Source organism: Cuculus canorus, chromosome 4 (assembly GCF_017976375.1).
Source record: "Cuculus canorus isolate bCucCan1 chromosome 4, bCucCan1.pri, whole genome shotgun sequence".
Classification (NCBI taxonomy): Eukaryota; Metazoa; Chordata; class Aves; order Cuculiformes; family Cuculidae; genus Cuculus; species Cuculus canorus.
Window position 1 is genome coordinate 25,436,095 of NC_071404.1, and position 16,214 is coordinate 25,452,308.

The window sequence follows — 16,214 nt, forward strand, 5'->3', positions numbered from 1 at the left end:
TAATGCAACAAACTTAAATATGATCATGTGTACATAAAAGTGTACACTGTATCTATGCTGAACAATGCCAGGAAAACATAATATTGATGCACAATTTCTAAAATAAACATTAAAAAATGAGCCTGGACAAGGAAGACAAAATGCAAAACAGACTTTCCAATCAGCACAATGCTTAAAATTGAGAGCAATCCTAAACATTTCCAACTTTCCTTACAAAGCTGCCAAGTCCAACTATTTTAAAAATTGTTTTTTTTTCTTTACATCAATAATAAAAAATCTGGTGACAAACATTATAAAATCAAATGCTGGACTGTCCTTTACTCCTTTAAAATTTAGAATATTCCAACAGAACCGCAGGAGTAAAAACACTTAAAAGTGATATATGTTTTTATAAAACAAACATCAATATGTACATTTATTGCAAATTATATTAAACTAAAATGGAGGGAAAATTAAAAAATGAAAATGTCTACTTGCGAATTAATAATAATTTAAGTGATTACTTTCCCACTCTGATAAAAAATCAGAAAGCAACATTTATAAAATTGCCACCACATGACTTTTCATAGCAGGGAACTGAAATCTGTACATCTTATTTTTGCAGAAAAGTAGTCAGGCAGAAAGAATTATACATAAAACAGTCTCCAAAAGTAAAGCAAAAAAATTTTTTTGTAATTTTTTTTTCCTTTAGTCTTGTTCAAAATTAGTTCAGTAGATTTCTACTTTTTCTGTGAAACATGGGATTACCTGGCTCTAGGATCATGAATTTTCAATGTCAGTGTAAGGACCTCCTCTGACTTTCTTTAAAAAAAAAAAATGCAGCATGAACATTAATGGTGTAAATACACTTTTAAACTCCAGAATGCAGGAACTGGAACCAAGTGTTAAGCAATTTGCTTAATTATTGACTTTTCATAAAAAAAGTCTCTGGGGAAATAAGTACAGATGCTTTTAGCCTCTTTCTCAAGAGTTTCTGCTTTACATTTCCATTGAGAAGGATTAATTTCACGTGAAAGGGAAGCATAGTTTTCCTTCTGGTTTCAGAGCTGAAAGCTGTGTGTTTTGAAGTAATTTCAGTTCTTGTACAGGAAATTTCTGAATCCTAGTTTTTGCAGAAGCTTGGAGCATGCCTTTATTTGGCCTTCAATTTCCTCCCTTTTTGAGCAAGTTTTCTTTTTACCTTGTTGGGGGGACAAAAGGAAACAGAAGTTAATTGTAAGGACATAGAAATCACAACCGATCCTGAATAAAAAATCCTATCTGTATAATTTACATTTTAGCTTTTACACTCTTTATACTACGATTCTTCCAACTCCATCTTATATTCAAGTATGTTATTGTTGAAAAGATACAAAAGAATTTCCTTATTGCATAGCACAACTTCCTGATAAACACACTTGGAAATACACAAGCTGAATAATAATGAACCCATAACTGAGTAATGTTTTTACAGTATGAACAGAAATACATTTATTCATAGTTTTCACTGGAATCAGAAAATAAGAAAGTTTCTAATTAACTGTATTTAATTACTCAGGTTTATAAAAATAGCTTGTCTCGCTTAAGAACAAGCACTACTTCAAATGTTTTTCAAATATTTACAGTAACTTGTACGTGTCTACTTAAAAGCAAAAATCCCTATAAGACACAGCTATTTTTACATACATTTTTCTAGATGACAGACAAATTCCTTTGATTCCTTACTGTATAAGCTACAATAAATACAAAATTGTCCTATATAAGATGCCTGCTAGACCTTAAGGAAGCCTCCCTCTGCTATCTCTGTGTCCTCAGTATCTTCCTGGCTGTTCCCACAGGCCTTAAACAGATCCATTGCATTTTGGGAATATTCTGGACTTGAGTCTATCTCCAACAGTGAATCTCCATCACTTCCAAGCACCTGGCTTCTGAAAAACGTTAACAATGTTTTGGTAATTTTTCCAAGAAAACACCTGGGTATTACCTATTTTAAAGAAGCTGATAAAGGCAGTTTAGTAAAGGCTATGGATAGTGCAATTTATTATGAAGACTTGAAGAAATCTGATGCATAAAACAAGCATTATGGGGCAGTATAGAAACATTACTCTCATGAAAGTCTCAACAATTTACTAGTGTATTAATATTAACCTTGCTGCGAGAGGAAAAGGTAATTTTTTTTTATCAAGGTTCTCTGCAAGATCTCCAATTTACAAAATCTCTAGAAAGGCACCATTCTTTTTGCCTTTTGATTAATTTGTGATTTCTTCCAGCACACTGGATTGCTGACCTTATCTTATTTCTCTACAACTTTGGATACTTCTGCATTAAAACTGTTATCGTATCAGATTGAGCTAAAACAATTTCTTGACCTTTATGTGCATTTATAGTTTGCTTATAATGAAAAAAAAACCCCACACTTTTAAACACAGGAGTACAGAAAAATAAATTATCATCCAAGAGTTTTTTTGTAGTTTACACAGTTCCAAATACTTCTTTTGATTTACTTAAAATACATATTAAAATACTGTTAATATTGAGCACGCACAGACCCAAGATATCAGAAAGGAATTACAGTTAAAACTACTATTTGTTCTGTTTATTCGAGATGGTCAGTTTTCAAGCCTTTGTTATCAATGAACAGAAGCAGAACTGAGCACTTGAATTCCCGTGTACCTGGCACTGACGAATGTACTGTAACAACCTCAACTCTTAGTTCTCTTACATAACAGTGCTAGTAAGGGAAACCAGGATGCAACAGAGAGAAAGTAAAATTTGGTGAAAACAGGTTAGATTATACTGTTCTGACCAAACAAATTCATTTCTCCAAGTCCAGCTGCCCTGGCGCTTACTTCGAAAAACAGAACACAACACAATATATGTTATACCATGGTGTTCATAAATCATTGTTCTTTAGTTTTGCCCTTCAACAATGCTAGTTCTGTTATAATTGTAAATTCAGGTTCTATCTTGAGACAGGAAAGCTCCCTTTCCCCTCCCCCTGTACTTTATTTATTTTTACCTTTGTAGATCAATTTGTCTCTGTGCTGCTGCTGGCTTTTTTGCTGTGTCTTGCTGTTTTGGTGCTTTGGCGTTACCTGCCTCTAAACTCCCTGGACTTTCTTGACTGCCTGCTGCCCTTTTCCTTCCTCTGACAGGTTGTTTATTTGCTTCTTCATTTTTTGCAGTGGTACCCTGAGGTTCAGGTTTGAGTAGACGCCCTCTCCTGGTTTTTGCTGCGAGCGATGGTCCTGTTTCATCTACATTTTTTTCTTCTGGTTTTTGATGAATATTCTCAGTTCCAGCTGCTGTTGCTGTTCTTTTTTTCCCACGTTCAGTGCTGTTTCCTTGTGTAGCCTGATCAGAATTAATCTCCTAGAGAACAAAAGCCATGAATGTGAAAGAAAGAAAAAGACTCACAAAGGCAAACTCAAACCGTTACCCCCCCCTCGGACAAAACCAAGAGTTTATAAGACAGAAAGCAAGTATTCTTGTGAACACATCACATGGGCTTATACCTAATAAAAAGTTTTACTAAATGGGATTTCAGGCATTACCCTTGCAAAAGGATTTTCTACACAGTATGTAATGTTAATACCTGCATGCAATGTATTTTTCAGTTGCTTGAAAGTGAGATTACAGAAAGACAAATACTCTCAGTTCATCCCATGATGATTCTTCTAGACGAGCTCCTTTAGTACTTCTTTGCCAAATGACAGGAGAGAACTTGGCAGCAAGAGTAATCATTCTGGTACAGCAAATGATATTTACTTAAATATATGCAAATTCTGAGACCAAGGTAAAGGTGTGGATTACTAAAACCCTAAATATAAGTAAAAGGAAAAAAGCAAGTCTCGCAGGGAATAAAAGGGTTAAGTAAGACCTAGTCATAAATGAAATTTGTTGTCTTTGTTAACTCTTTATCATGGCTGAATGTTCTTCTCATTAGACTGAACAAGGTAACGGAAATGATTAAATTTCATGAAGCAGTGTCTGTGTATGTGAAAGAGAAAGGCTGGTGGCAATGTGGTCTCTACACAGAGGAGTATTCATTTGGAAACAGAGTGGAAGCAACTGGATGATGGACCTTCATTTGAACACTGGCTTCCAAAACAGTTGGGGGGGGGGGGGGGGGCAGAGAAAAGAGAACTGAAGTATGGCTAGGAAGACTTAGCAAGTTCAAACAGACCAATTAAGGCCAGTCACTATTATAAATGCTGTGACTGAAACAAGGAGTTTTTTTGTTAAATATTCTACCATTATTTCTTAAATATTAAAGTATTTAAGTAAGTGAGGCAGTCTCTGTAATTCCTATTACTGTTCTAGCAGCTTCATAGCAGATATTTACTTCTATCCCCAAGAATTTTACAGATCTTTGAAAACTTCAACTAAAATCAGGTTTCAAGAACTTAGCATTTTGAAGATCTATTTCACACATGCTTTGCCTAACTTCTCTAACTTTTCAGAAGTACTGTATTTTGGGGGAAAAGAGGACAAAAATGAACCATACATTGAAATATGGGAAAGATTTTTTTCTTTCTTCATTAGCTCATGGGTGTGAACATCATGTGGATGTTAGTTTTTTCTTATCTTTTAAAATAATTCGTCCATGCAATTCTACAAATCTAAAATACTTGATTTCACATAACCAAAAAAGATTCAGTAGACACAGAACTTCTTAAAAGGTGTACAGCATGAACCATCTCTGCATCCCTACATCATTACAAAAATCTATTATGATTTAAGAATCTTATCTATATTGAAAGTGACATTTGAAAATCATCTAGTCAAACCTTCTGTTGGAAGTAGGATCTCAGAGGTTGTCCAGAGCCCTTGATAAGCCAAGCTATGAACAGAAACATTCTACAACTTTCCTGGGAACCTACCCCAGTATTCAATTTTCCCCAAAATGTAGGTGTTAGAACTTTTTTGTTTTATTTTTTTTTATATTTTTTTATTTGTTTCTTTTTTTTTCTATCTATCCAGATAGACCTTGCCCTGAAGCAAATTCCACCTTTAGCCTTTTTACCTGTCACCACGCAGCCTTGAGAAAAGAATACTTCTACCTTCTCCATAAATACCTTCTAGATATTGAAAGACTGACTAGATCCCTCCAAGGCTTCTCTTCTCTAGGCTAAACAAACCTAACACTTTCAACCTTTCTTCATATGACAACTTCTACAAGCCTTTATCATCTTGGTGGCCTCTGCAAAGCTCTCTCCAGTTTTTCAATATCTGTTTTGTACTGAGAAGGACACAGTACCCTGCACACAGTACTCTAAGCGTGGCTTAATGAATGCCAAATAGGGTAGAAAAATTACATCCCTCAATATCCTGGCTATACTCCCATGATACAGGTGAGGGATCCATCTTGTCCTCACTGCTGCCAAGGCAAACTGCCCACTCCCACTCTGCTGGCTGTTCACTGGGATGGTCCCCCAGACCCTTCTCAGCCAACCTACAGCCCAGCCAGGCAGATATCAATGTGTTGTACTTCTGCTTTTGAGCATAATTTATCCCTGATGAAGGACTTCACTTTTATCTTTGTTAAACTTCATGCAATTGCTATTTTATAAGTTAGAAAATCATTATTATTTATGCATAACCTTCTCTCTCGAAAGGGGGAAAGCATTAAAGATCTTTAAAGTTTGAATATTTCAGTTGTGACATAATCCAAGAGTTAGATATTTATTTCCTATCAGAGGATCACTTGAAATATTCCTGGCAATATCTTCAAGTTAAAGCTACAGGTGTCAACACTCTCTCTGTTTATACTGGAAAGCACAGAATAAAGGTAGAAAATTTTTGGAATTGTAGACATAAAGAAGGAAGTCCTTTCTGATTTACCTGTGCTATTTTTGAGCACATGAGCTCTACTGTTCTGGATAAAATAAACAGCAGTTTTGAAAATAAGAGGTCTTCTATTGGGCTAAGAAAGTGATATAACTAGATGAAATGAAATTGGACATTGCCAGTTCCTCACAGACCATCTACAGTGATGTATATTGAATAACCTCCCGATGGCAGGTTAATTACAGAGATACAGTACATAAAATCCCTAGACATACCTTGTTTTTCACAGGTTCTGTCTTTGCTGGTGTGACTGAAATAATCCTCACAGGATTTTCATCATTTTCACTGACCCCAGTTTCTGATATATCCGAACTTTGTTCCCTTGTAGCATATTTGAAGACAAAATAAAATCAAAATATGCAAAACAGAAGAAGAAAAACATTTGCAATTATTAGAAACACCCAAACTCCTCATTTAAAAAAGCAAACAAACAAACAATGCAGACAAGATAAACTACTTTTAAAAGAGCTGAATTTGCCTGAGTCCACATTTACGTTTTCTTTCACAGAACTGGGAAAGGCCTGAAAGGGATTGGCTAGTCACTGAGCCAAATCTCTTATCACAGACACAATGCCATGTAACTCTTTTTGCAAACTTAAGATCAAGGCTCTAAACAAGGCTGTGTTGTTTTTCCCAATAGAAAAGGCTGACACTGGCAAAGGTAGTGAAGAAAAATAAAGACCAGCAATGCTCAAACATAAAGTTAATTTCCAAAAACATATAAAAGGTTTTAAAACCAAGACCGTTGAGAGAATAATCGATTACTACAGCATATACGATTCACAGTTGTAGAACAAATTCTAAACAGTTATACTTCCCTTTGGCCTTACGAAATGTAGCAACTACAGCTGACTTTCTCTACTTCTTTTAACCCTTTATCTTAGCCAGCTGAATAAAGTCCTAAACAAATTAAACAATCTAAAAATTTGAAAAAGTAAACTGTTTCTCTAGACCTATGACGAATTTAAAAACTCTGGATCCACATAAAAATAACACAAGAAGATCAACCAAGCATTACAATTATATGTTATATCTTTCCACAAAGATCCTGGTCCTCTTTAGAAACCTCTTTTAAATTGTTCTGAATCTTAAATAAGTCGGAACATTTCATCTAGTTAAAAAATGTGTCCTGTTACCAATCAGGATTAATCCTAAATTAAGCATAAAAAATATGTAAGTTGCAAAATCTGTTTAGTATTAATTATGGTTGGTTTCTTCAATGAATATATTTTGTGATGTAAATATGCTATGAATATTAACCACCAAAATTTCAGACAGTATACTGTCTCTTCTGTTGTATTATATGCAATTACAGACAGACCACACCGAAACACTATGCTGAATTTTTGCCTACTAAAAAAAAACCAACACAAAAAGCAGAGATTGAGATTTTACCTATGAAGAAACTACTATATTTTTTAAAAACTGTCCAAAATACAGACACTCTTCAAACACACAAGCACACACACACTAACCCATGTCCTGTTCTAAAACATGCAAGGACACTGGAGAACACGAAGTAAAAACAGTTGATGAAAAAAATTTCAAACTCCTGTACCTTGATCTGTTTCCTGCAGAAGAGCTCAGCTCAGAGTTTACACTGATATTGCTTCCAGTCTCTGATCCTGTAGTTCTAATATACGGTCTCCTTCCAGCCGCAGATAATGGTTTATTTACTGTACCCAGTACACCAGTTGGTTTTGGCTAAAAGAAAATGTTTAATCTTAAAAGTAGAAACTTCATATATGTATTTAATTTGTAAAATATTTTCTTGAGTATTTTAAAATACTTTTCTGGATTAGCAGGCTCAATCATGATGCCATCAGTTTAGAGCTACAGACCTCATCTTCACTTAAAAGACACTGTCTATCCTACTTTTATTTCTCATCATTTAACTGCACTTCATCAATTGCCTTGCTTTCTCTCACACTTTGAAGGGAGGGTAGAGAAGTCCCAATGAAACTCAGAACGTTAGATAACATTAGAGGATGGAAAAGGGTGTGTCAACATCCTTTATTTGCACAGCAAAGGATCTTCGGGAAAGGTTTTCCAAAACGTAATGCAGAACTAGGTCAACTGCAACAGCAGAAAATGTATATACTCAGGACACAGAAAATGCAGTGTAACGCAGCACTACCTATCTATTCTGTCGTTCCCTGATGCAGTGATGGTGCTTTTGATCTTGCTACGGCTTGCATCTGCTAACTGATTTGGTCATCCTTGGTAGACAGTAGGCAGTTTTCTATTTTGTCTCTGGAGGTTTCGTCTCAAGGAAGTTTTCGTAAGAGGTATGTCACATTCTTAATGTAATTTTACATCTTCTCAGAGACCAGGTTTATTTTTCCTCTATTTACTGAGTATTTTATAAAAAGTAGGAAGCATCTGGTACTACTAACAGGAGAAAGAAAAGTACTGAGAGAAAAGAAGGTGCTTCTGCACAACCAGTAGTTTGCAAATTCCTGGCACCTACTGCCACAAGAGACTGTGAAGGCAGAGCATTGGGAGGTTCAAAACTAGAGCAAACTGGTGAACAAGTTCATAAGCAGATATCATAGAATCATAGAATGGTTTGGGTTGGAAGGGACCTTAAAGATCATCTATTTCCAACACCCCTGCCATAGGCAGGGACATCCCACTAGATCAGGCTGCCCAAGGCCCCATCCAACCTGGCCTTGAACACCTCCAGGGATGGGGCAGCCACAACTTCCCTGGGCAACCTGTTCCAGTGTCTCACCACTCTCATGGTGAAGAAATTCTTCCTAATGTCCAGTCTAAATCTGCCACTCTCCAGTTTGTACCTTTCCCCCTTGTCCTATCACCACAAGCCTTTATGAATAGCCCCTCCCCAGCTTTCCTGTAGGCCCCCTTCAGGTACTGGAAAGTCACTATAAGATCTCCTCTGAGCCTTCTCTTCTCCAGACTGAACAAGCCCAACTCTCTCAGCCTGTCCTCGTAGGGAAGTTGCTCCAGCCCTCCAATCATCTTTGCAGCCCTCCTCTGGACCTGTTCCCAATAGCTCCATATCCTTCTCCATATCCAGCTCCATATCCTCCATATCAAAACCAACAGGCACAGATGCAGAGTCTAGCATTCCACCAGACAAATTTTAAAAACTGAAGAGCAAGAAGGGGAATGTACTGCAGAAGGTGGCTAGATTTGCATGCTCTCCCTAATCCTGTCATTTGGTTCCTCTGGAAGGGCCCAAAGGACCATTGGTCTGAGTCAGTGGGATATCCTTATACATCCTTGTTTTCAAAATTGCAAGTAGATAGGAAAAGGAGCAAGTGTTTGTGCATTCTATTAGAGCACAGAATAAATGTCCATTTTCCCAGAACAGTGAAAATTACCTAAATAATACTAGCTTGATAGTGTATATCCTCCCTCCCCATATTTTAACAGAATGCATGCGAAAAGGCTATTTTAAATAAGCAATTAAGATGTATAGTTAAGACATAGCTTTTCTCTAAATGGCCAAATGCCTTATCAAAAGAGAAATGTACTAAGTTTATACAACCAACTAAACTTGCTTCAAAGTTACAAATAATTCACTAATTACACATGAATGCCATGAAAGGTGAAACAATTCCAGCAGCAGACACATATACTTTTCTGAGGATACTTACAGCACTAGTCTGGTACTGGCTGCTGCTGAAAAATCACAGAATCATAGAATCACAGGCTTGGAAAAGACCTTTGAGATCATCAAGTCTAACTATACCTGTCCCTACCAAATCATACCCCTAAGTGCTTTGTCTACCTGTCTTTTAAATACCTCCACGGATGGCGACTCAGCCACCTCCCCGGGCAGCCTGTTTCAGTGCCCGATAGCCCGTCTGGTGAAGAAATTTTTCCTTTTGTCTAATCCAAACCTCTCCCGGTGCAGCTTAAAGCCACTGAAGGTGCTCTGCTGTCTGTCTCCTCCTCTTGCTAACGTAACACTGGCCCAGCTCACTAAATAGCATCAAGGCTGGTGTCACAAAGGAAACACAAAGCAAGGAGAGGCAGGTTTCTGCCAGCTGAGCAAACCTCACACACATGAACTGCTCTGGTAGTGGAAACTTATTGTATAAATGAAAAAATCAGTGTGAGAAGCAGCAACTTTAAATGCTTAATGGCTATTTACAGAGGGATCATTTGTCTCTACCTTTAGAATGAACAATTACCACAAAGTTCTGCTTTAACTGAAGATGTCAGAAACTAACGTGGTTAACAGTTCATGGAACACAGAACATTAAATTAATAAATGCATATGAAATTTATATTAAAAACATGATTTATACTGTTTCAGGATTTTCGTACTTCACAGGTCAGCCAGCATTGTTCCACTGAGCTCAATTAAAAAAAACCCCTCACAACCCTAATTTTTTGAGCCAGACTAAAATGCATTCCAACGTAATTTAAGCAGAACGTAGGAAACAGTTTCAGAATCCCAAGGAAGTCGAAAGAGTGTAAGCATTTAACAGCATTATCAGCTATTTTAAAATATTAAGATGTAAAACTTAAAACTAGTGGTATCACAATTAAGTATCTGCATTGTAAATTTACGCCACACACGTGAACAAAGGAAAAATCCGTAACTACAGTTTTTCAAATAAGTAATCAAGAACCTACGCCTCACCACACAGGTAAGTCTTGGTGTTGTGTACTCACCAGGCAGTACATTAAAGGCATTAATTATGCCATCAAATAAAGGAATCACAGATTACTGTGCACAAACCCTTAGTATAATTTTTGAACTACCGCAGTCCAAGACATTTTAGAAAAAATCACAAGTAATATTCAAAGAATCATAACTTGTCAAAATACGGTACCTTTCCTGTCAAAAGAAGAACCCTTGTCTCCTCTGAAATGTAATTCCTGTCATTGCAGAAGTCCTGTAAAAAAATAAAATAAAAATCAGTTTGTGTTTGATCTCTCAGTCTTGCTGCTGGCTTTTTTCTATGGCTGACCTCTCAAATTAGATACTACTATCAAGCACGATAGGTGTTTCACATCATGCAATCTGCAGACAAATAATAAAGATTGGTCAAACTAGTATTTTGAAGGAGATTTGTAGCGAGCATTACTGAATGCCATAGGTGAAGTTGGGATTAACATTTTTCCTTCTTGAATTACGTGGATCATTTGAAATGAAGCAAAACTGCTCTTCCTATTTTTTCACTTGCATCTTTTTAATGAGAAGTCCAAAGACAGGAAAAGAGGTGCCATTTCTCTAAACAAGCTGAAAAGTTGCTACTTTTGTCAGTCCAAGCACAGTTTACAAAGACCGAAGTACTAAATCTGAATGCAGGTGGCTACCACAGACACCAGCTCCCTGTCACCATGGCACCTGCCACTTCATATAGTTTAATAAGCCAACTAAATTTTCCATAAGAAGACTCTCCAAAGGCCTTTAATTATCAGACTAAGACTGGAAAATGAAATGCATTTTACAGTACAACCAAAACATTAGGTCCAGTCCAGAGAATTACTTTGGTTCCACTTACACTTTTTAGAAGTGTGCCTCTCAAAGAACAGTGGTGCCATTGCTGACAGCAGAGCTGTAATCAGCAAGACTATTACCAGGCAGGAAGAGGACCAAATTGCACAGCAAGCAAAATAGCCAAACAGCTACTGACAGATCTAAACATACCATCGATGATATAAAAAAAATCTCTTTTTTCTGTTTTGTCTGCTTTGAATTGTAGTTGTGATATACAGTCAGGATGCACATGTATTTTCAGACATCCAGATGTACTTGTAAAACACTTTGATGAAATGATCTAGCAATGCATGCTAACACATCAATATTTATTCTAATAAGCTCTCATCTAGTTAAAAACATTTCTGGCACATGTTAAAAAATTTAATCGTTGAGGACAAAATACATGCATTTTCCCACTTACAGTATTATGTTACGGAGATAACCAGATCTCGATTATAAAAATCATAAGGTATTTTCCCTTACTGATTTGGAAATTAAATTAATAAATTTACCTTTTCAGGCTGTGTAAAAAATTTGGTTGGCAATACAGGATCCTTCGGTGAATCTGCATTGCACAAAGCACTTTTGCTGTTGATGACACACAGTGCTACATCACATACTGTATAAAGTTTCTGAAGGAAAAAAGAAAATCATGCTTTAGGAATTACTTCCAGTTTTTTACAGTGCACAGAGAATGCAGTTCTTTAAAAAGTTTAATCAATGTATTAAAATAACCACCACTAAAGATGTATTTTGTAATGATGTCATCAACCATACTGTTGGCTCTTCAAACACAGACAGAGGTCCACATTTTTCATATGATACTATTTAAAAAAAATAGTAACACTTCACATGCCTATGCTATGCAACAGAAGCTCTTCCTCAATCAAATCACCATAAATTGCTTTTCATCTGTGCTAGAAACTAATAGGCTTAACATTAGCCATATAACACGGTATTTCCCCCAGCAGCAGAAGGTACTTACGTTGGGAAACCAGGCAGTATAAGTTAAAATAAGGCAGGCAGGCATTAACTGGAGCATTTAACAAATTTTGTTCATTAACTTCATTAGGTATTGTGTGCTGGATAAGGTCACCAAGGTTCTGAGAGAATGAGATTGGCAACATACACACAATGCTCGCAATTAACGCTCTCTAAAAAGACCATAAATATGTCTAAGTTAGTGCTTTCAGATTTCCTGCAAATCCTGTTCACCAACTGCTTGTGGAACTCTCAGCCCATCACCCAACACTTATCTGAACTGCATTTCTTACTTCATTTGCCTTTGGCTCATCCGGAGACTGAGCATCTCGGGTAAGCTTGATGTTTTCTGCCATCTTTTTCATGAAAGCATGACTATTGTTCTCATTCTTTGTCATTAAAACTTCAAGCATGAACCACAGGCACCTGTAAAAAGACATTAAACCACAAGCAATTTACATTCCAGCTTTTATACTGCAGCTCTCACATCTAGCAATGCCATAAAAAAGTTTGTCAGCTGTACTAGCTTTTCCTTAAGAAACCACAACTGACTTGAAGATATCATAAACAAGTAACATCATCCAAGGTGTAAACTGAGTCTAGACCTTTAAAACAGAGTCTTAATTGTACTCTCTGGAATAAATCTGTCAAATTAGTGTGTTTCTCTATTACATCTGTAAACACTGCCCAACCAATCAAGTTTTTTTCTCTTCCAAATAAAACAGAATCAAGAGTTCCAGTGCTACCATCAACTAGATGAAATTCTGTAATCACTACTTTGGGCTATGTCTATGCTCCTATCAACAATGTACCATGACCACACTTAAAGATGCTTAAACAAATCACACTCCTGCTGGACAGCTACCCATGCTACGTGGTTTAATTCTGGAATTCAAATAGGAGAGGAGATCCAAAACTGAACAGATCAGATTCTTGCTAATGGTCCATATGGGAGTAAAAAAAATCCTTACAGATACACATAGTGGAATTAGCTTTCCCAATTTTCTTTCTTTAAATCTAGTTTATTTATAGGGAGAACTCATTATATTTTGACTAAAGTTTGTTTTATGAATTTTTTTATTATATAAAGCACAACTAGTTCATCCACATTATCATTTGCTATCAAGCTTTACAGCCATATATGGCTAGAAGGTCAACAACAACCATAATATGGTAAAATAATACTTGGGAAAGACATATAGGTGGGTCTGAGAAGTGCAGAGTTTGCCAGTAGTTAATTTAATTCTGAAGCTCTGGAACAGAGACTATCTTGTAGAAAGAGGCTAATAAAAAAAACAGAAAAACAGGATGAGTGAACATTAGAATTCCTTGTCCACATAAGCCCTGATCTTCTTAACTGATACAAATTAAAGATTGCGATGCAAACGATGAAGGCACATTTCTCTCAGAAACTCAAAGAGGGCTGTGCTCCATCAAAACACTTAATTGATTATCTGGTGTTCAAATAAAGCAAGACATCTATATTCTGACTTAGATCCAACAGCTACAAAAGCTATCAAGTAAATAAATGTGTTAGATACCTTTACATCCATCTACTCACTATTCTCAAGAACTTAAATTGGATGAATACAAGACTGATAACATACCACACCAACCAAGCTTCTCAAAAAAGCTGTGTTGCCCAAACATTACTACTGAGGATAAATTTTACTCTGGTAATTCCAGTTAACATGTCAACTTCAATTGCTTGACTTCCTCACTAAGTCAACTAACTAACTAAATCATTATCAACCCTAAACAAGACCTTTCCAGAACAAAAGTGGGATTTCATGTAGGAAAAAAATGCACCTAGAGGAACATAATCACATAAATTAAGTTCATTCTCTATATCCATTTCAGTATTCTTGGAATGTGAATTCACTGTCTCAAGACAAAAACAAACTCAAGCCTAAACATACCTCTGTAGTGTAAGCTTAAAAAAACTTCCTAAGATTAAATATCACAGATTATGGTTAAGGAACTTGCTAATAATGTGTTTACTTTACGTGACTGTATTTAGGCCACATAAAATCAAGACAAACTAGGGAGACAACTACAAAATATGCTGCCGGCCTGCTTTTCCAAGTTTGCAAGCATTTATGTCAACACTTTAATGTGAACACTATGACTCTCAGAACTCGAAAGAAATACTGCATTATATTATACGAGAAAAATGTTTTGTATTTATCTCAGGAGATTCTTCAGAGAAGTATTCCTGCCAAAATTCCTGCACAGAGTATTTCTTTGTTTGGAGAAATCCTCTCTGGCTAGTTCAGCCAGCCTGTGACAAACATGAGGGAGGAAATCTGACAACAAAGGAGAGCTATACAAAGAGTGCCCAAAAAAGCTCAGTGCACTAGAAAGTACTCCTCAGAGAAAATATTAACTCAACAACTGTGAACTAAAACTTGTTCCATGCATTTTGGATAAAGTATAGGCTGGAGAGTGCTTTCAGTTGTTGCCAGGAACATGGAGTTCTGGGACAAAATGTAGGCTTGATGATTAGATAAGAAATCTTCACTGACTCCACATTCTGACCAGGTGTGAGTCAATTAACTCAAAAAAATCAGAACAAAGGTAAATTTTTCATTTAAAGAACAGACTTGGACTCTCACAGGTGAAGCTGCAAAAAGAATTAAGATGCAGACTGGCCTACTGATGCAAAGAATTAACTGCTTTTCTGATGATATATATTGTAGCATGTGGTTATAAGTGCCTTTGTAATACTAAACCAACTTAGCTCACAGTTCCACCAAAAATAAATACAAGAAATAAACAAAACACTAGAACTAAAGCTGGGAGAGGACAACACACATGCTTTAACAACTTTTTGAAAGTATTAAAATTTAACTATTTTTAAAAATCGGTTACAAGACAAAAGAATACAAAAATTATACTTAAGGTATGAAAGATACCTACAAGAAGGCCTCAAACTGGAAATGCTATAAAACGAGCTTCTGTATGACAGACCTGTATACAATAATCTGTGCTGAATACATTAGAAAGCAGTAAGTTGCCACTGCAGACACGGAGTGCAAATGATAAATCAGCAGCCAACTTAGTGTGAATTCTAGTAGGTTTGCATAGAGTAAAAAAGAAAATAAAGATTTTTTTTTTTAAAATAAGTTTCCAGTGAAGCAGAATCAGTGCCATAATGTTTTAGTGTCTTGGAGAAGCTAAATTATTTTATAAGTTAAAAAATATTTAAACTGGTATTACATGGCATCTCCTATGCGTGTTGAGAAATTTTACAGATATTCCTAGACACAAATATAAGAATCCAAAATCACTACTTCATTTTAAAGAAGCTTAGACAACTCACTAATTTGGGACATTATGGCGTGACCTACAGGGTACCATTTGGGCTTTCACTGCTAAGCAGCTGTTGATGCCTTTTTTCCTTTGGTTAAAGTGTTACAAATTTCCAAGACTACCGTTTTGCAAAATACTGTTAATAAAGCAAAGAGTTCCCCTTCTAAACAGTTTTTTCTAAGCACAGAAAAATTGTCAATATAACAATATTGGAATAATAGGACACTTACTCTTTGACATCACGAAGCTGATCAACATCCTGAGGTTTTGTGAAATCTGGATCATGTGCCAGTAAGTGAATCATATACGGTACCACATATTCAGGCAGCAAGGACAGCAATTTTTCTAAAGTAACAACAAACCACCTCTATATTACACACACACATGCATCACAAGAAACACTTTTTTTGAAGTATTACTTCTTCAAATATGGAGTGTAAAATTTCGACTTGCATTTTCTTCCTACAGATTTTACTTTTAATGCATCATTAAAAATAAATGAACAAGTTTCACTACTTCCTGAAGTAAGATCAAGCAGTTTTGCAGGTCATAAAGCCTAAAATATCAGAAAACAAAGTCTTATTTTTTGAGCAAAATAACTACCACAATAAACAGCATTGTATTTCAC

General features: G+C 36.0%; 1 protein-coding gene across 2 annotated transcripts in view; it reads right to left on the reverse strand.

Annotated features, from left to right (window-relative positions):
* Positions 1-939: 939 nt before the first annotated feature.
* Positions 940-16,214, reverse strand: part of PDS5A (PDS5 cohesin associated factor A) — an 85,158-nt gene continuing 69,883 nt past the window's right edge. Inside the window, exons 26-33 of one of the 2 annotated variants that reach the window (XM_054065215.1) lie at positions 15,817-15,931; positions 12,568-12,700; positions 11,806-11,925; positions 10,641-10,703; positions 7,388-7,533; positions 6,045-6,150; positions 2,999-3,351; positions 940-1,180 (exon numbers count right to left, since the gene is read on the reverse strand). In XM_054065215.1, the coding sequence (XP_053921190.1) occupies positions 1,177-1,180; positions 2,999-3,351; positions 6,045-6,150; positions 7,388-7,533; positions 10,641-10,703; positions 11,806-11,925; positions 12,568-12,700; positions 15,817-15,931 (1,040 nt within the window). In that variant the 3' untranslated portion in view covers positions 940-1,176. The other variant, XM_054065216.1, reaches the window with a different exon arrangement.